At 38.2% G+C, this 21849-nt stretch overlaps 1 protein-coding gene across 5 annotated transcripts in view; it reads left to right on the forward strand.

Annotated features, from left to right (window-relative positions):
* Positions 1 to 18433, forward strand: part of AP1S2 (adaptor related protein complex 1 subunit sigma 2) — a 31111-nt gene extending 12678 nt beyond the window's left edge. Inside the window, exons 5-6 of one of the 5 annotated variants that reach the window (XM_054627706.2) lie at positions 4766 to 4859; positions 16396 to 18433. In XM_054627706.2, coding sequence (XP_054483681.1) covers positions 4766 to 4810 — 45 coding nt within the window. In that variant the 3' untranslated portion in view covers positions 4811 to 4859; positions 16396 to 18433. Of the gene's footprint in view, positions 1 to 4765; positions 4860 to 9012; positions 11697 to 12694; positions 14122 to 16395 lie in introns of those variants that run through there. The other 4 variants (XM_054627705.2, XM_077172943.1, XM_054627704.2 and 1 more) reach the window with 4 other exon arrangements.
* Positions 18434 to 21849: the final 3416 nt, after the last annotated feature.

Below are 21849 nucleotides of genomic sequence, written 5' to 3' on the forward strand. Positions count from 1 at the left end.
GACACTTGAGTTTTTTAAGGTGTGGAACTACCAATGATAGATGTTCCATACAAAAGAGAGGATTTGATTTATTTCTCTCAAAAGTCTAATTGCTCAGGGTTTTTTTGGATGGCTTCAGTAGTTCAGTATGGTGCTTGGAGGTTTGTGGTCATTTCTTGTGCTAAAATGCTCAAATCAAGGAGTTAATGATAATATTTAAACAGAGCAGTCATGTATCTATTTTAAAGCAAATCTGTACAGACTTGCTCCTCTTCATTTGAAGTAAGAATAATTTCCTAAACATTGGCTATGAATGAAAATGGTTTTTGTTGATCATCCTAGGTAAATTTTAGAAAAGTATTTTGGAAATCATCCCCATTTTGTTCACCACTCTTCTTTTGTAGGATTTTTTGTGTAATTTTTAATACTTGGTTGCAGAACATTTAAATAGTTAAAAATACATATTTTTTAAGAGATTTCTAAACAAAAAGGCCAATGAGTCTGTCCACAAATCAGACTTGCTTGTTTGTGTCACTACTTCAGTAATGATCAAAAATTTAAAAGCTTTGTGAATGGTTTTTTTTCTTAGGCGCTTGCAGTTTGGCCTCAGGCAGTATTTACTAGTCCTTCCACATGAAGAATAAGAGATAAGCTATCAATTAACCTTATTTTCTTTGCTTTCCAACCCTTGCCTCATCCTATATCCAGAAGGGTGCTGACAGTGTTCATGTTGGCTGACTTGCCTCAGATGCTTAGGGTTGGTGCATAGATTTAAGCTTTTGGTTTTAGAATGAGCATCTTTGGAAATGAAACTCTGGTGAATTTCCTGCATGTGCTATGAGAATTTTCTTATTGGAGATGAAGTGTGCTTATTGGAAACCATAGGTTTGAAAGTATGCATAATTGTAGATATTAGGGTGTTCTTGAGATGAGCCAAAACTCCTTCATTTTGTCATTAGCACTGGCAAAATTCTTATATTTAAGCCTCCAGTGGGTGGGAGTGAGTATAAGGGATTTTGTCTAGTTTAGGAAACAGTCTTTGTAAGCACCTTTTTATTACCATTTGCCTGAGAAACTGACCACAATGAATGCAGTCAATTCAGTCTTCACTTAATGTTTTTTCTTAAATATGGACTGTTGAAATGGACTGCCTTCCTCAATTGGCAGTGGCATTATTTGCCTTGGCTGTACCTGTGTTCCCCTGAATGTGAAACAAGAATGAATAATGGAATCTTTATTATCATGGAGATCCAACTGCCTTGACTGCCATCTACTCTTCACATATAACTTCCGTGTCAGTTTCAGTGGTCGACTTTGTTGATCAGTTAGTCACTGCAATTTTAAGACATGTATCTGCTTGATTTTAGGCACTGATAATGATCTACAATTACGTTTTAGTAGATACATATATATGGAGACCTATGAGAGTTACTGTGAATGAGAAATGATAGATTGTTAGTTCATTATTTAGGGATTAGGAAATAGCTATGATTTTTATGGATTTGGAATCCCTCCCAACTCACAGAAGAACAAGTTGTAGTGTTTTGGTAGCTGATGCTTTTGTAAAATGTGTTTTCAGAACTCAGTCTCTGGAGATGTATTTATAGAAGAAAGGGGTTGTAGTGCTGTTAGAGTGTTTGGCACTCTCCATGACACTCAAAGTCATGGCAATCAGATGCAGTCCCAGGTGACTGGGAAGAGGGAATCTTTGTAATCATTTTAAAAAAGGTAGAAAGGAGGACTCTGGAAACTACCAGCCTGTCATCCTGACTGCTGTCCATACCTTAAGGATCATGGACCAGATCCTCCTAGGAGCTGTGCTAGGGCTTGTGGAAGACAGGGAGGTGATTTGGGACAGCCAGCACAGCTCCACCAAGGGCAAGTCCTGCCAACCCCTTCTCTGGGTTGGCCTTCTGTAATGGAGCAACTCTGTCAGTGGGCCAGGGGAGGGCTACAGATGTCATTTATCTGGGCACAGTTCCCCATACAATTGCTCTCTCTAAATTCAAGAGAGGTGGATTTGATGGGACAGTTACATCCAAAGGATAGCAGTCAATGTCTTGGTGTCCTGATGCATTTCAGTGGTGTTCCTCAGGGGTCAGTAATGGGACCAGTGCTGTTTGATGGCTTGGTTAATGACATAGAGGGATTGAGTGCACCCTCAATAAATTTGCAGGTGTGGTGGTGTAGCTGAGTGGTGCAGCTGACACACATGAAGGATGGGATGCCATCCAGAGGGACCTGGAAAAAGCTGGAGAAGTGGGCCCCTAGGAATCTCAGCAAGTTCCACAAGATCACATACAAGATTGTGCACCTGGGTCAAGGCAATTCCTGTTATCTGTACAGGCTGGAGGGTGAACAGGTCAAGAGCAGCTGAGAAGGACTTGGGGTGCTGGTGGATGAGAGGCTGGACATGACCTGTGTGTGTGTGTGTGTGTGTGCAGCCCAGAAAGGCAGTTCTGCCCAGGGCTGCATCAGTAGCAGGTCAAGGGAGAGGATTCTGCCCTTCTACCCTGCTCTGGTGAGACCCCACTTGGAGTGCTTCATGCAGCTCTTAGGAGCAAACCTCTAAAGGTTTCTGAATTTAATTGTAGCAGACAGGTCTGTAAACCTTGATATTTCTGTATTTTTAATAGATCATTTTAAACAGTCCTTCTTGCACTGCAGAGTAGGCTTTCCTGCAAATACTGACCAAATCACACTTTAGTGTTTAAAGTAATAGAAAGTATTCCAGAAAATGAACAGTAGAACCTGCATCTCTTTTTCCCAAATAGTAATGGGGGAAGAGGAGGTTAACATTTTAAGATTTAAATATCTTCTTGAAAAAGTGGCACTGAGTATCCAGGAAGTTAGCATTATCATGCTTTGACCTCTTCCCATGCTCAGTCTGATTTTTTTGTTGTTTCTTTAAGTGTGTATGTGTGTAAGATATGACTAATTCTATTACATCAAAGAAATCAAAATTAGAAGATCTTAAGACTCAAGAAGTTGAAGAAGTCTTTCATAAAAGTTTTAAATATGCATTCATTAAGCTTTGCAAATTGAAACATCAGAAAGTTTCAATTAAAAATAAGACAAATTAGCATAGGCAGTCCTTGCTGTCTCCTAACTATCCAGTAGCCTCTCTGATGTGAATTCCATTACTGATCAGTTTGCAAACTGTGAACTTGATAATTTATTGATATAAGCAATTCTTGTAGCACCGTTGAGGGTATATTAACAATACACTGAACTCTTGTAGATTATAATTCTAATAAGGATATATTTATTCTGTACATTCAACAGATAGATTTTTTTTTTTTCCAGAGACATTCTCCTGTCCTCAGCAATAGAAGCACTGTGTCAGGGTGATGCAATGAAAATTTTAGCACTGCTGCACGTGCCATAGCTGTTTTCAGGAGTTTAGTCATGTGCTGCTCATCAATTAGCATAGTAAATTCAGGGAACAATTGCAGAAGGCCGCTTGAGAGTAAGGAGTATCTTATCTTCGAAATCAGGTGCTCTTTCTGAATGCTCACATTAATCTGCATTTTAATAGAACAAGTTCATTGGATGTGGCAGGATGTTGAAAAGATCAATGTTAATGTTTGGATCTTGAGATTGTGAGGAGAAAATTCCATTTTTACTCTTGTTTTCTGAGATGTATCATGTTGCAGTGCTACTACCCTTTCCTAGAATTTTCACTACCTGTGAGATGGTCTTAGAGTGCCAGAGAATATTAGGTGAAAAGAGCATCAATGTCCCCAGGCGGCATCCTGTTGTGTTTGGTTTTAGATTCTCATTTCTTTCTGGTCTTCTCTGTGTGTTGTACAGATGTTGGGGCACATTGCTGGTATGTGTTTTAGGGCTTTTATTTATTTTTAAGGGAGAAGCTATATTTTTTGTTGCCAAGCTGTCTAGCAACAGTAGTAGTTCTGGTGATGGATATCACGATACAATAAAAGTGTATATATTAAATTTTATAAAGGCTGAAAACTTGATATTAAAAGGCAAAAAAAATCTGAGAAGACCTATTGTTCACAGCTCTTTGAGAGTTCTAAGTATGTTTGATTAACAGATGGATTGATTCAAGTGAAAATGTTGAACTTTTTGCACTAAGCAATACAACATGAAAGTGACTACTCAGCAAGTAACAATGGTGACTTAATAAATATGAATTTTGAATTAAATTGTTACATTACTTCAAGGATGATAGGCTGAATGAAACTTTTCGTCATGAAACAAGTCTTATTATTAATGTTAATAATAATACTGTGTGACAGTTAATCACTGAATGAAATATATGTAAATTTTATATTCTATTATGCTTTTAATCTGTTCCAGTAATGAACGACTGCTCTTTAAAAAAGTAAAATCTTTGAATTAAAATTCCTTCATGCACAACTGAAGCTTTCTAAAAAACTCTTTACAACATACTCTTTTAAGGTACCGATATCCTGTACCCGGTTAAGAAATGAAAAGTAAACTTCAGAGTTTTTCTAATGCATCTCCTTGAAGTCTTTGAATAGATGTTTTCTTCTGGTGCATTTGTATTTTCTTTCTTAACAGTGGACTTTTAGGAAAACCTATTGAAATAGTATTAATCTAAAGAATAACAGCTGAAACAGATTTAAGTGAAATAACTGAAATTACTTTTGTATATTGTTTAGAATATTTTTAAGTCTTATTTTAAATGTAAATAAGCTATACATGATTGGGTGAATGTTGGGTTTTTATTTGCCTTTTTTTTTTTTTTTCATTTAGTAGTTGATACTACATTTTCACTGCTGCTTGATTTTGTTTGTAGAGCCAGAACGAAGACTGGGGAGGTTTGTCTGAGGATATCTTATGATTAAGAGCAATCTAAGGCATTAGCCCTTTTGACCCCATCTAAATGATTGGTAACTACCAAGTTTACCATTTTGGTGGCATGGATTAAATGGGTGCTATGCAAAGAGTGCTGCACGTGTAATTAAGTCCTTGCAAGGGTAAACAGAAAATGGGTGATGGGCTTAACTTTCTGCAACACTTGCATGATGGTCTTTGAAGAGTGCTTTGAGTGTTTTTATTTTCCTTTTATGTACTAACCGCATCAACTTGAAATCTCTGACTTCTACTGGCTTTCTTTGGTGTTGGTAATTAAGTGGGATAATGCAAGTTAGAGAAATGGATACCAAAGCTAATAACTAAACAGATGTTTGGCTTTGTTTACTTACAATCAGCCCATATAAACATGTATTTATTGGAAAATGAGCTGTTTACATCTGCTGTGCAAAGAAAATGGGCCCTAAAAAGATTGGGTGCTGCTGCAATTGACTGTGTATCAAAATGCCGGATGCTGCATGACAGAACAAAGCTTATTTGCATATATAGTGCATTGCAACATATTTTTGTCCAAAGCATAAGTGGAATACGTTGTGGCAGTCCTACTAATAAAGGTAAGATTTTAATTTGCATAAAGCAAGTTTAAAACATACACGAAAATGATTTGCTGGGAAAAACTTAATTAGTCTGCTACTTATTTGATATAATGATAAACAAGTAGTTCAGTAAACAGATTGGCTTTTGTACTGTGGAACTGTGGTAATAGATCTAATTTCATATGCAGATTTATAAATACCAGGATTTAGTTTCCAGATAAAAGAAAACAATTGTAGTAGGCAAAAGTATTTGTAATATGTTCAAAACCAAATTCAGAGCTGGTGTATGGGTATTTTTATCGTTTAAGAGTTTCCTAGTATATGATAGAGCCATTGATTTGTGTTGGGAAGAGGAGAGCAGCCAATAATCTGCTTGCATATTAGACCTGAAGAATTAGGGCAGTCAACAAGCAATTTGTTGAAAAAGATTTCTTTATGAGCTTGGACATATTCTAAAGCAACTGTGAGAAAAACTTAAGTGCTCAAGCTTGATACTTTCTACATTTCCCCCCCAATTTTATTGCTTTTTCTGTGCTCTTCTTGATAACAAGTTCATGTACAAAGAGTGTGATTCTTATGGTGAGGTTAGAATTGAAACTGTGCCTGCAAAACTTTCCTTGTGATTAGAACTTTAAAAATTACCTACATTGTTCAGTACCTGTGCTATGAACAGAACTTAGGAATCCTAATATTTTTTTTTTTTTTGTGTCTCAGATGGCTACAAAGACCAATTTTGACACATACAAACTCAGGCTTAGATAATTGTGTGAATCCAGTTTACCTACCTACAATATGTCCCTGGGTGAATTCTGTGTGTGGGCATAGTTTTGGTTGAAGCAATGTGCTTTGTCCCCATGAAATTAAACACAGTTGTATGATCTGATGCCCATGGAATGCTACTTCTTGGCCTGTACTGTTCCTTGGAAGGAGTGAAGGAATAGTTGCTGTGTTCAGATCCTAATTTACAAGGTTGTTGTGGTTCCTCAGAATATGGAGAAATAGAAATGGCATCTGCTGGGCTGAGTGGAGAGGGAGAGATAGATGGTTGCACATAATCAGAGATGGGGAATAGATAGCCTGCAGTAAGGAGCTGCAGGTTGTATATAGGAATGAAGTTCATCTGGGTTAGAGAAAGATCTCCTGAGGTAAAGGAGGTTGCCTTAGGGCAAGGGGAGGAGTTTGCCTCAGAGCTTCGGTGTTTGGATTAACCTGATGTTTAACTAATTGGTTATACAACTTTAAATTACTTTAATCCTTGTTACTCTGAGGCATAACCAAGCCTAGAATGAGTAGAACTTGTTTTTCTGGTTGTCTCTTTTAGAGAGATTTTCTGTAAACTAGAGTGTTGAGTACTACGTGCTCCATGTGGCAGTTGTAATAAGCCACATATTCAGTAGTCGGTTTCATAGAGAATGTGGTGAAATTTATGGTAAGCCTTGCTTAATATTGAGAAATCACATGAAATCTTGATATACATTCAAATTGTTCTGTGTAGAAATTCTGCTTTCTACAGAGAGCATTTTACAGTGGTAAAGTCATGGTCTTGAGTCAGGAGGCAAGGTAGCTCATCACCCAAACTCATGCTACAGTGACTGTTGTTGAGAAAGCTGGATCTATTCTCACTCCAACCTTTGTGTTGATCTGCTTGACCTGTGCTTCTGGGGCTCTTAGCTTGTTAGCCAAAACTTGAGCTCATGTAGAGGGAGCATGAGGGAAGTGCCAGGAGGAGAAAACCGGTGGCATTGAAAAGGGAAGTAAAAAGCAGCTGCTTTTGGCAAGCCAGGACTTTTGCTAAAGTTGATAGTACAGCTTAAATTACGTCCTATTTTTTAAAGAATCACAATATCTAGGTGCTTTAAAAAGCCAGTGTTCCACACATCTTGTCCTGACTCACTGTGTGCTGTGAACCCCCAAGTCAGCCTGCAGAGGTAGGGTCTAATTTACTTGTCACATGCTGCACCCCTGCTGTTGGCCTGAGTCATAGGAGTGTAGTGAGGAGCTTCAGCAGCAGTATTGACTTTGGGAGTTTTCAGCTGTCCTTTCTCTCCCTCTTTCCTTGTGCCAGGAAAGCTATTTATTACAACCATTCTAGAACTGGATTTCAGATCCATTTAAACTAATCCAATTCAAATTGTTTATTTTAAAAAACATATAGTCAGCAGCTTTTCTTTTCTGTGTTTACAACTTGTGCCTGCAAACATTTGTCCAAACAATTGTAAGAATGCAAAGTGCTGCAGTGCCAGGAAGGAAGGGAGATGCTTAAATGCCATTGCCATGGAAGCTGAATAGTATTGGACGTGACATGGCTTGTTGCAGCAGTATATTCTGGTCAGCTCTTCAAAGATAACAGCCCTGCAGTTTTAAGAAATGCTTCCTTGAGAAAAAGGAGATTAAGCCACGCAAACCTGTATCTGCAGTGCTGAAAGAAAGCATTAATGAATCCTTGCGTGCCTAGTTTGACAGTTTGCCAAGCATCCAGACACTGTCAGATTATCTGATGGAGAAGTCAGTGATTTTTTAAATAATTTTGGCTCTTAACTTCACAATACAAAGTGTTCAGCCGTAATACGTGCTTAAAGCATTTGTGCTTTTGTGGTGGCGAGGTGGAGCCTCTGATGGATTCTTAGAACCATCCTTGCTGCTGAAGGCTGGGCTCTCGATTGTTCCTGGCTCGCTGCATAGCAACTGATTGGCACATGTGGAGGAGAGCCCCAGAGCGATTATCACCTCTGAGCTGGCAGATCAGAGCAGCAGCTCAGAGGCAGGAAGCGCCTGCTATTATCGGGTTATAGTGCACAAAGCTTCAGCTGATCTTTGCAGTGCTCTTGGGAGAGAGGCAGGCAGGCACTGCTGTCATACCCCTCTGGTCTGTTGAGGTGATGTTTTAGAGCTGAAGTCTGCATATGCTTGGATGTTTTGCTGAGTAACATTTGCAGGACAACTTGCTGTTTCATATTCTGGTTGAGAATTCTGTTGACTGGTTTGCATCGATCTTGAAGATTTTTTGTTTTCTCTGTATAGAAAGCTGCAGACAAGATCTTGACTAGGAGTTGGTATTGATGAAGTATTCTTTTTATTTGTTTGCTTGTGGGTTCTTTTGTTTTTTGTTCTTCTTTTGTAACAGCATTATAGTTAATACTTGTCTTTGAAGATGTTCGTGTTTCTAAGTTCTCTGAGATAACACTTGGGTCTTCTTTGAAAGTGAAAATAGAATTTTGTAATAAAAATGCCTTAGTGGGAAATATCAAGGCCAGACTAGATGGGCCCTGAGCAACCTGGCCTATTGGAATGTGTCTGCCTATGGCACAAGGGTTGGAACTAAATGATCTAAAATATCTCTTCCAACCCAAACTCATCTTTCTAATAGAAGTCTCTGAACAGTTAGCTAACCAAAGATTGGGAAACAGGTACTCTCCTGTTTTGAAATCCTTGAAAAGGCAAGTGAACAGCAGCAATTTCCTAAAGCAGCTGTTCATTAGAAATATTGCCTAATAACGATTCAGAAGTAGAGTGTAAAAGTAATTGCTTTTGAAATTGCTAAGGAAGTACTTGTTAAATGTGAATTTCTTCCTACTGCAAAAACGTCATGTTTCTAAACATAAATCCTCATCCTCTTCTCTTAATTTTCCCATAGCCTGCTTCTGTAGAATTCTTCCCAAACTTCCATGCACCCCATGGACCCTCATCTTGTATGTTGTTCAAGGTAGGGTTTTGTTAGATGCTGAATGAGGAAAAAAACCAAGTCTTTATCAAACAATGGCAGTTGTAATACTTATGTGCAGTTTAACATGGCTTGCCTTCACAGACTTTGTGCTGGGTTTGATGGGAAAGAAGTTAAAATAATAACCTAATAAGCAAACTTTTCCTGAAAAAGAAGTTGTGTGAAGTGTTGATGAAGTCTGTGTCACTGCCATGAGAAGTCATCAGTAAAATGGCAGCCCTGCAACACGCTGAACTTGAGACAGTTTGGTATAGACATAAAGAATTTCTTTTCTCTCTCTTGCCTGAGAAAATAGCGCAGTTTTTTTGTCCACGACAGACTTAAAATACCTTAAATTGCAGCAAGTAAATAATTCAAGGTAGATGTTAGGCAAATTTTCCAGTGGAGATAATAATTTAGCATTTAAGTAGATTGCCTGAGGCACAATAAAAAGGCATCACTGGATGCCTTTAATAGATGAAATATCTCTCAGGAAAGTTACAGGTATACTGTTAGGGGGACTGGATTAAATGAGGTCCCTTCTAATTTTATTTTAGCTATGATTTTTAATTAGTTTGGGTCATGACAGAGTTGGCTGAGAAAATGTCAGTTGGGTTGGACTGGCTAAATAGTTCTGTTTGCTCAGATCAACTCTACCATTTTTCTAATTTAAAAAATTTCCAATGACTCAGGCTGACAATTTCAGAGAGTATTATTAGCTTTTTAAAATGAGTTGTCAACACAGATGTCGTTTTGAAGAAGATTAATTCTAGTAACTTTTAAAATACTGCAATTCCACAATGTGCAGATTGTGTTGTAGAGCTATTACTTTTCTGGCAGTACTAGGATCTAAGACCTTTGTGTTAAAGTCAGATAAATGGTTTACAGCCAAAGTTTTACGTGATGATTTTTCAGAGGTGTATTTCATGTTAGTTTGCCCTTACATTGTACTGTAAGGATACCATTGTCTCTTCCCTAGCTTCTAGATCAACTAATTAAACTTATTAGATCTAAATTGTTATCTTAAACAACATCTGAGCCTGTGAAGCATGTCCTTGAGGTCTGCACATTCCCACCAAAGGAAAGCAAGGTAGTCTAGATACTGATTGTGGAATTTGACAACTGTCCCTTCCCCATATTGTCTTTCCTGGTGTTCAGACCAGCAGACCAGCTGCTCTGGAGACAGTGGGGGGGGGGGCACAAAGAAAGGTCAGTCAGAGCTGAAAGTTGTGAGGTGCTGTAGTTCTGTGATGGCAAACAATTTGTCAAAACTTTATTTTGCTTTTGGTTGCTTGTCAGGCAGCCCACAGTGCCAGGCCCTTGTGTGGCTTGTCCTGGGTGTCCTTGGTGGGGTACAGAGGCCTCACTGGAACACCAGTTTTCCTTCTCAATATTGCTGTGTTATCACTTTGTATCTCCATTACTGTTGTCTTCCATTTAATCCTTTACTTCTACAAGGTCAGTTTATTGCTAGTCTAGTTGCAGGTGATGTTTACACATTCTGTTAACTAAAATGGAGTGAAATAAGCACATTTTTCCTATTGTTGTCTGACCATCTGTCTTGCTTTATCAGTAAACTATAAGTTTCTGCAAAGATGAGGCACTGATCTCACAATAGAAATGTGAGTCAATCCTCTAATTTTGTATACCATGATTTTAACATCAAAGACAGCAAAATCCTCGAGGTATAAACCACTGAAAATACAATCAGGGTGGGAAATACCCCAGACTGTGTGGGACTGTGCAAATTGGGAAAGGACATGAAGTGAGCACTTCCATGGCCTTATTTGTTGATGTTTACAGATATGTAAAATGGGACATGGTCAGTGTTTCCAGGCCAAAGAGGATGCCTAAGAATGTGTACACACAAAATCCTTTAATACAACAGTGGCTTGCAGTCAGCTTCATAAGAAAGAGAATGAGCTGTTCTTCTTCTTTCTGTCCAGAGAGCAAATGTAAAGTTAAGGAGGAATTTATTAGGAGATTTAACAGGCATTTCAGTGAAGACACCAACTTCAATGGCTCCACATTTCCAATGGTAAACACTGGAACACATGAGTTTTTTTCAAGGAAGAGGGGAATCGTGTATGCATATATAACCCAGATAAAAATTGGACATTTTAGATTATTACAATATGCCTGTTCTTCAGTTGTCTTCTCATGAACAGTGTAAGTAAAGCAGAAGTTTTCCCTAGGGACCTTTCTGGGAATATTTGTCTGTGGGAATTCTAAGTTTAGTACTTTATTCTTTTTAGTCAAAACTCCTACTCCCTAATAACATACACTGTTACTATGCAATGCCTTTTCCAGTTAGGAATATGCATCAGCATTTTGTTTTTAATGTAGACTGATGATTTCTACTTAGGCCATGCGAGAGGTGCTAAGTGTTGAAATTTATGTTTGTAATTCTTTATTATATACCAAATTCTTTTGAATCTAAAAATTACAGCATGCATCATATAACTTATTTGTAACTGTCACAGAGTTATTTAGGTGCTATTATTTTGTGAACTACTGGATTTGTAGTTAGCTTGGTCAGGGTAATTTAAACTACTGTGACATGATCTTCAGATTACTGATACTGAAAAACAGAATAAAAAACTGTGCAGCTTCTGGAATATTTTTGTTGTGCTTTTTTCGTAATTTGAGAATAGAATTTAAAAACATGCAAGCTTGGACATGCAAATAAACTGAGATGGCACAGAGGAGACAGTTTTAGAAGTCCATGGGAACTCTTCTCAGTTCTGTTTTAAAACTTCCGTCATTCTGGGAAGTGGGATACTAAAATAGATTGAAGATTGTAATTGGTACAGGATCAAAGATGGAAACTGACATGCAGAGAGTTGAGTTTTGTGTGTTTTCATCTCAGAAAAAGTTAATTCTGCATATATGGGGCTGATGCTCCTCAATGTTACTCCATTATTGAGTGTTGCTTTCTTTCTAGCTCATCTTTCAGCAAATTGAATACTAATGTTCATGCCAATCATACAAGAGTGTATTGAGTTCAGCAGCATAATCCAAAGGCAAAGAAAACTTTGCCTGCTTTGAGAAGTGTATCAGAGGCCTCCATTTTTCTAAACAGACTCTCTTTCAAAAAAAGGAATTTTTGTCACCAGTAATGCCACTGCTGCACTACCCTGGCATGGTGTGTTCAGAGCCATGTTCTGGAGGCCTGATGCCTCTAAATGTGTGTTTTATTAGAGCAGATGTGGTGAGTGATGTCAGATGTCACTTAGCTCAGTGCCTGTCTCTGACAGAAGCCAACACTTGATGCCTGATGCAGAGACAAGTAATAGATAGGGTGGCCCATCTCTGGAGCTTCAAACTTTTTTTGGCTAAGAAGAAACTCTGAGCTTATGTAATAAAGTATTTATGATATGAAGTTCCTCTGTCTATTGTTGGACACAGCATGCAAGTATGGGGGGGTAAAACAATGATTCTCCCCACTACCCTCACCCCCTGGACATCTAGAGTAGTCAAAAATACCATATTGTATTTCTGTATCAAATGTCCTTTTAGTGTCAGAGATACAATAGCAGCAAGGTAATATTTTTGTTTTCTTGCATATCTGTCCACCTTTCTATTATGTATAAGAATATGTACATTTCTTTTGTAGCCACGTCATGAATACTTTAATGTACCAGTGTACTAAATGGCTTCATTCATCATGCATGCAGAATTTCAGAGGAGATAGACCTGTGACTTACTCATGACAGAACATTATCATCAGCTTGCTGAATCCAGTCATCCTGAATCTAATAGAATGCCACAACCATTCTCTGCTGTTGTACTTTCCTCTTCCCCCTCTGTTTTACAGTGTTGTCTCTTCACATGTCTCATTTCAACAAAACTTGTGCTTGTTGCCATATGGTTTAACTTTTTTATTGTGTGTAAGCTTGAAGTCTTATGCTTAAGAGTTCTGTAGCATTTTCTGAGCTAAACATCTATATACTGCAGTACCTATATTGTAACATTACTCAACCCACATTTATCTTTTAAATAGGTTGTGGTGGTATTTAAACATATTCTTAAATTAAGTCTGTAGGTGAAGTTAAGACTTACAGAGAAAGTAGTAAAGGAGAAGTATCATGTGAAATGTGTATACACACAAGTATTAAATGATGCTGAATTAAATTCTACCTAGACCATGCATCTTAATTAAAGGTGCAAATAACACTATCCCTTTCTGAAGACTGGCACTATAGTGTGACTGACCTTACAAAAAGGAGAGGGGCATAATTGATTAGGTCAAAGAGAATGATGGGTAAATCTGAAATTAAAACATTAGTATTTAAGTGTGCAGAATGCTCTTGTGAGTAATTTAAGTTACTGCCACTGAAAGAGAGAACAATACCATTGCTTGACAAATGAATAACGGAATTATAGAAACATTAAGGTTGGGAAAGACCTCTTAGCCTATTGAGTCCAGCCATTAATGATTAGGGTTGGAAAGATCCCAGTCCATTAACAGTATACTTGCAATTAAATGCAGGCTGCTTTGTGTATGGGAGAACTGCCACGAGGGTGAATATAAGTGCATTCAGTTGAAAAGTGGCCAGTGAGAGGGCATGTAATGCATCCTGTTTGTAACCTAAAACCAGGGCTGATTCTGAAAATTGTTTCCATGAATTATCAAGGAGGCAGTTACTAAAATGAACCACAAACAAGCTTAGTTCCCTGTACTATATGTGGTAATGCACTACCTTCCAAATGTTAAACTGACAAAAAAATGAGAGATTTAGGGGATTAGACAAAAGATTTGGATTGGATTTGCAGCATTCTGAAATCTTAGAAAACAAGATCATAGGAGTGGTTTTCCATTTCCAAGTTTGCCTTTTTTCTGTAAGCCATTAACAATGTGTTTGGATGTCTGGTTAATGCTGCTTTAGCCTGCATTATTTCATGCCTGTTGGCTTAAAATGCTGTGCATTGAGCTGTAATGAGATGCTGTTTTTCTTGTTATCTGTATACAGCTGCTTGCTTCTAAATGACTAGGTAATGAATTAGCTTTTCTGGCATGTTTGAAATAAAGTATTGCATGCACTTTTGTCTCATGTGAATGACTTTTTTCCTCATCTGTGTTCTGATATTTCAAATTTGTTGTTTGCCTTAGGTGATTCTGAGTATATAACACTGCAGAATGTTTTACCTAAGAATTGGATAAAATGTTTGACACTTAGTAAAACAAATTATGTGAACAAAACATAATTCTATTTGTTTCTTAAAAGTAATAATTAATAAAGTTATTCTTCTAGCAAAAGACATTAGCCTTTAGGTGTTCCTTGAGATTATATTGTTGATGAGGAAGGCACATCTGTCTCAAGATTACTGCTTTAGTAATAAAAAACATTAAAATATGTCTGAGTTCTATGGGTGATGTATCTGTGGACAAGTAGCTGATGTCCTTGAAATAGGTTGCTTTTAATGGTTAGCCAGTGACCTTGATTTACTTGTATGTAGAGTTTAAGTTTATGCCTGCTGAAAATCATCTCAGACTTTGAAATGGCAGTGAAAACAACAATACTAAACTGCTCTAAAAACAGTGGCAGCACTGCTCTGTTTTTCTTCACAGCTGTAAAGAACTTTGTTTTCAGGTACCTTTGTAAATATCTTGTTGCACTCCTGTGTAACTCATAAGTGCCCACTGCTGTCTAATCAATTTAAAATTAAAAAGTGAATTTATTACAAATATTTTGAAGACCTTGAAGTGCTTGAGAAGTTGTATTCTTGTATGCTCTTGAGTTCTGGTGCCACAGTTAGTTAACAGCATAGGATTTCTTGAGTAAAATGCCTTACCTTGGTGGATAGTGGAGGTGTGTGTCTTCCAGAATGAATGCAACAAAGTAATCTGGGAATATAATACAAAAAGTTATATTAGAAATGCTACATAGCCATTTCTTCAGTCAGTGCCTCCTTTTGGGGATTCGTTAAAATACACGTGTAAATCTTTAATCCTGCCATCCTGTCTGGCTTTGTCAAGGTCACTGCAGTTCTAAGAATACTTAATATTGCATCTGTGAGGGAAAAAAACCAAGCCAGCACTACATCTTTAATACACCAAGTATCTTGTTTTCAGATTTAACTTGCCTTTTTATTGCAATTTTTTATTTCCTTCTGGATTTTAGAAGCCATCTCAATATGCCTGTTCCAAGCTCTGACTGATTTTTTAATGAAGTTGATTTAAAGTATCATAGCTTCTTCCTTCACTGCTGAATCACCTTATACATGAGCTGAATGATCATAGTAAACTTGTTCATTTTGTGCCATATAGTCAAGGCTGATAGAGACAATATTCTGATGTTACTTGCAAGGTTTGAGGTGTTTAATTTTGTGTTTTACTGACATTATTTTTCTAATAAATATTTGCAAAGCAGTTGAAAAATAATTTGTTGGCTGCCTTAACTGTTATCTGCTTTTTTTTCTGCTGCATGATATGTCTTGTTTTAGGATGCTAAAGTAAGTTTATTCATACTCTTGATGTTAAAGCTTTTGTTTTGATACAGACACAGTATCCCCTTTTATTTATCATGGCATTGTTAATAGTTACTAAAAAAAGCTCAGCCTAATGTTTCTAGTTTAAACCATTTATTTTCAGAGGCTATGGAAGTAATGAATACAAAACTGATGATAATTTTTTGGAATTTGGTATTAAACAACTTTCTCTGAATCTAAGGAAAGCTTTCTAAGATTAGAATTAACTTAAAACTTTATGCCTGGAGTGGAATAATAAAATTCCTGTCCTAAAAACTCTTCCCTCTTTGAAAGGGATCAATTTCACACCAGGCGTACCAAGGTACTGTGACCTGCTTTTATTAATTAAAAACATGGGATCACTGTATAAAAAAACAAACAAACCCAAACTCTTTTATAAAGATCTTAAGGGATACTGTATCTTAGTTGCATCTGTAGATTCGTTCATCCACTTCTTTGTTATTCCTGAAGAGATTTTTGAAACCCTGGAAACAATTCACCACAAAATTCACTGACTCCATTGCAAGCTCCTTCCCCATCCCTCCCTAGCTCCTATCTCTGTTACTCACTTGTGATTTGTTCCCTGCTGGTAGACCTAAATTGTTTTATTTTTATTATGCTTAAGGGCAATAAAATCCACCTGCTATCCTTGTGAACCATGGCAATCTAATTAACAGCTCTGTGAAAAGTGCAGCTAATACCATGTTTGCAAACTGCAGTGCTTCCATGTTTTCATGTCTTTTCAGCTTTCTTTTTCAATTCAGCACCTTCCATACTAACTCATGTACAGCTCTGCTCAGTAGAAACAGTGTTCATTTACTACTGTCTCAAATTTTCCCTCCGTAGGAAGCAGAGACCCCACGTAGTGTACTTGAAGAAATTGGATTGACATAAATCTTCTCTTCAGCTGATGCCATCTCAGTGTTTCATACTGTAAATGTTCACTGCCTTCATTGTAATGTTTAGCTAATGGTGTAAGATGCTGTTTGTCAGTATTACTGTTTTGCTAAGCTGCTTCATTCAGGCCTACAAGAAAAATACAGAAATACTTTTTTTTGAAAAGGGAACAAGAAACCTAAGTTCAAAATTTATAAATGAAAGGGAATTAGATTTAAATTGACTCAGTGTTTCCCTTCACTGCATTTATAGGAAAATTGCATTTGACTTCAATAAGCCTACTGTTTTTTATAAGGGAACTTGACTTCAGGAAATAAATGTATTATTATGACATAAGCATAGTCTACCTAAATGAAAAGAAACTACATGGACAACTCCAAATATGAAATGTTCTGGTGTAGAAATTGTGTTTATGCAACCAAAGAATTTGTTCATCTACATTTTAGTCACCACTTGTGATTATTCTGCTTATTTCAGTTGTTGCATAATGATTGGAAATATCTGTTTACTACTGAATTTGTCATTATACCAAAGAATCCTGCCAGGATCTGCATATCAAACTGGTAAAAAACTGTTAAGGTGATAACTGCTTTTTTAAGAAAACTGATCAACTCACTAGAGATGAAGGTGTATTTTAGCGTAGCTACCTTGAGCAAAACTGTGCAAGTTACTATACTTCAAAGGGAGTGCATGTAGGAGAGAAGGAAAACCAGCCCAGACTGAATAAGGAAACTGTTTTTAGGTCTGATATTAGCTTGCTTTGACCATGAACACAAGGAAAGCTTTCTAACTGAATAGAGAGATGCATAATGAAAACTGAATACTTTCAAAGATGGGAAAGAAGAAACTTTACAGAAGGGACCTTTTATTATTTTCTTTCGAAGTCTAACAATTAATTTGTATTTTTTGGTGTTTTGTAGTTATGCTTTATTGGGTGTATAGGTACTTTTAGGACACACTAAGTGTCAAAGTCATTTAACTGCTTTTCTTGATCAACACATTAAACATGTGATTCATCCCTTACAGTACTCCTGCATGATGTAGTTGAACCAACTAATTTGCAGTGAGAGCTCTTAACCATTAGATTTGTATAGTATATTCACTACAAATCATGTAAACTGATATCCAGAAATATTTTGACAGTTTGAACAGACTCTCAGGACTGAGCCTGTTTCACTTGCAGAAATGTGATCCATGTGTGATTTTGAGGGAGACAGGGGGAGTCTACACCTGAGAGTAGCCAAGTTCTGTTGTCTGTCCCCTCCCTCTCCACCCAGACACCTTCCCCTAGGAGTTTTGGCTTGTTCACCTGCGTGGTGCCATGTTTTCACAGAGCTCAGCTCCAGCAGTGGCCAGCTGCAGAGTGGGTTCAGTAGTACCAGCCAAAGGAAAGGTGCAGTGGTGCCACTTCTAAGGCCCTGATCCAGACCCCAGCACCAATACTTGAGCCAAAAGAGTGGCCAGCCAGGCCCAGGCTGTGTGTGCCACTCCTGTGGCAGTACCAGCGTGGTGCCTGTGAACTCAAGCCATTAGAACTTGTCTATGGATGCCCATTCCAGGATTTACACACAGATTCCAGATGACCAGACACTGTTTTTTGTCCCAGGGCATTTCCCCAGTGGGCAGGGGTAGATGAGGGTAGAGGGGTGGTGAAAGGACCCTGTGTGTGTAGTGGTAAAATGGATTTAAGTCAAACCAGAAGCAATTTTATATGTATTAAACATGTTTTTAAAGTTTACACTGTCACTTGTATGTGCTTGGCTGGATTAAGCTTCGTTGTGATTGTGACAAACTGTTTGACCTCTGTCTGTCACATTGGTTTAGTTGTAATAAATGTCCATTTTTACACCATTGCTGTGTTTATATGTAATTAGTGCCTGTATTCACAGAGGAAAGAAGAGGCCACTCAGTGCTGGCTTAAAAAAAAGGGAAATTTTATTACAGTGCTTAACCTGTTCTTGAGCACTTCATTAAAAAATGTTGAGGATACTGTGTCCAAGTTTAGTTATTTACATCCATTTAAATTGTAGAGAAAGCAATAAATTAGCAAGTTTTTGGAAAGCTGGCCACATTAAACATGAAATTTATTTAAGTGAGAGTTAAATTGATGGGGTAGTACCACTTCATTTGAAAATTAAACCACATGTTGAGAGAGAGTTCTGGATAATAGAGACTGAATATTCAGTTCTTTTCATAGAATTCTGAACAAGTCAATGCAATATTTACAATCCTGGTCTCAACTAAAAATATGTCAGATGAATCTGTTCTCCACCTTTCCAAAAGAACTGAACTGCTTGATGTTATCAGCAAAAGCATGGGGAAAAATTAACATATTTGGGCATTTCTGAAATTAATCTGAAATGAAATTCCGGTTTTTGAATTTCCTGTCTTGTGCGGAAGGGTTGGGGAGAGCTAAAGAATAAGTAGGAATTTCTGGATTGTTCAGGCAAGTTGATTGTTGTCTTAAATGTCTTCAACTTCACTGACTTAAGTCTTTAACTCGAAGAGGCCTTCCTGAACATCTGGTGTTCCTTTTGGGGCGAGGCCACAGTGATGCTCACCCTGTGGCTGCCTCTGTCAAGGTCCCATGTACCGTGGGTTACGGCTGTCCAGCTTGCTTTGCAGTCTGTCCCACAGCTCGACAAAGCGTCACCTGTCCATGCCACATCAGTTTTGGTTTTCAGCCATAGATACTCAGTTCACATCACTGCTGAGCAGGAGTGTATGTGGAATAAATGGGGTTCATTTTAATTACAAGCTTACAGTGAAAGCAAAATGAGCTGCACTCTTTGGATGATGTAAGAAAGTAAATTAAGCTTTTAGGTTATTAACTATCATAAACTTCCATCTTTCATGTTTTGTAAGAAGTGCTGATCCAGGACAGGAAGCAATAGCATCTTTTAGCAGGCTCTTGCATCTCTTTAGAAAAAAACCCAAGTTATTTAGGGCACAGGAATGTCACTGGTAAACTGGAGGGCAGTTTCAGTACACTGAACGTGCTAATGCAAAACTGGATGCAAAACGGCCATGCTGCCATCACACGGCATAAAAGTGGGAGAGGAGTCATTTGGGATGCATTTTGGACAATGTGCCCTATACACAAGGGCTGGGGCCAGAGAGGGAAAGCCTTGTTGGGTGTCCACAAGAAATGCCTTGCAGTCAACACACGGACACGTGCCAGCCCTGACGGGGGTTTGCTATTCTGGACAGGCAGACAGGGAATGCAATCCCACAGAAGGGGCCACCAGCTACAGTTGGAGGAAAGGCTCTCTGCTGCGAGGGGACAAGCCCAGTTCCCTGATGCTTTAATTCTGCTGGGCAGCAACAGTGCCCATGCCTACAGGGGCTGTTCCCCCTGTGCTGCTGAACAAGGCAGCGCTGCTGCCTGCCTGGGCTGTTCCTCCTCCACTGAAGGGCAGGGCAGCACCTGCTCCCCGTCCTGACTGAAGCAGGGCATCTGGCAGGCCCTGGCACTGCCACCCTGAGCCTCTGTGTAAATGCCAGAATTACTCCAAAGCACCTCCGTGATCCCTGCAGAATTCACAACTGAAAAAAAGTATTTTGAAATACTGCTACTTTTAAATAGTCATTGAAGACAAAACAAAACTCGGCCCCTATTAATTCACTTTATAAGGTCCTTTCCTGTGAAATATGTGGAATAACACGCAATGGGAATAGGCTGTTCCTTACAAATTTAAATCCTTTCCATGTTCTTCTGGGGCTTTTTCCCTTTGGGAAAGAAAATAATTAAACTTAACATTAAAAAACTTCTAGTCTGTTTGTCTCTCCAGAATAAAATAGCTCACTCAAATAATAAGGAAACACAAAACCATGCATATAACACTACTTAAGATTATGAAGCAGAGAAACAATACTGAAAAATACGAACTCCAAAGTTAGAAAACTGGTGGAATCCCAGGTTTCATGCTAACAAATGCAAGCTAAATGTCAGATCTACAGCACTCAAATTCTGTGTAATAAACAGTGTGTGAAAGTGGAGGGCAATCACAGCTACCAGTCCTACACTGTACAGATACAGCCAGCACATTTGGGTCCAGACCTCAAGAAAAACAAGCTGAAGCTTCAGCCATTGTAGTAGCAGAAATAAAGTATATTTAAATCTTTACATGCATTTCTGAGCAAGTTTGGTTTTTTTTTGCTTTTTTTTTAAATACAGCGACTTAGCTTCTGAAATCCTGTTGCAGAACTGTGGGGACAAGGAGCCTAATCACCTGTGGAATTCTCACATGGTTGTTAGTGGGCACTTAGTTTCTAATCCCTTGGAGGCCTGGTTGCTTATTTCACCTGACTGGTCACAGGTTCCCACCACCCACTCCACATTTCCTTGAGCTGGACAGCTGATTTTGCTGCGCTAATGCTCCGTGACATCTGTCCATGTGACATGGGGTGCACAGCAGGGGCACAAGCCAGCTCTCCCACCTGAGAGCTCTGGGAAGCAGGGCAGCCCAGGGAATGGAGGATGGAACCAGCCTGTGGTGGCCAACTGAACCAGAGTTTGCCACATGCAGTGCAAGTGACCCAGCGAGACAATTGAGCATCTATAAAAATAGAAACCTCAGGGAAGATTTGTCTCTAAGGCGTGGTGAGAAAAAGGTACATTATAAGAAACTGGCAGTAACAAATTTTTCAAATGGAATTAAAAACTTTGTGCTGTCTGTCCTTTGAAATATGCCTTTTAAAAAAGTTATTATTTCAAAAGTTATGCTAATTAATTACAATTCCTACATCTGTTAATAACTAAAACATTTAATCAAATTAACTAAGCTACAGCTCTGCCTACAGTTATGACAATATATCATGGAAGTTGGGTTTGAACTGAACATCACTTTTGTTGTATTACTCCATATTGGACAAGTTACACATGAAGAAAGAAGGAAAAATATATAATCAGCATGCTAGGTGCACTATGCATTTAGAAAAGCAAAAATATATATATCATATCCAGAAGCAATGTTCACTTGATCTTAACTATCCTGGGGAAAAGCATTCTTGCTGTTTGTAAAGTTCAGATACATAGATTTTCTAAGGGAATTTACGTTACATTGCTGGGAGTTGTAATGAATTCCTATTTGGGAGCACTTCATGCCTGCTTTAGGCTCCTAACTCTTGGGATTGATTGGCTCTCTGAAGGCAGGAGCCCAGTTCTTTGGAGAGGCTAAAGACAGGGAGGTATCTCTAGAGACCATTAGGGCACCTGCACCTTTGGTGCTACAAGCTCTCTCTAAGCATCTGAGGACACTGAGGTGCCCAAGTTAAAACCTGAAGATAAACCATGTGAAATACAGTACATCTAACAGCACAAATCTTTTAAATAAAAGTGAAAAAATATCGGTAAGGATTTATCTAACTGCAGGTACTTCGCTAATATAGCTGTCATTTCAA

The sequence above is a fragment of the Agelaius phoeniceus genome, chromosome 2 (assembly GCF_051311805.1).
Source record: "Agelaius phoeniceus isolate bAgePho1 chromosome 2, bAgePho1.hap1, whole genome shotgun sequence".
In the NCBI taxonomy this organism is placed as follows: domain Eukaryota; kingdom Metazoa; phylum Chordata; class Aves; order Passeriformes; family Icteridae; genus Agelaius; species Agelaius phoeniceus.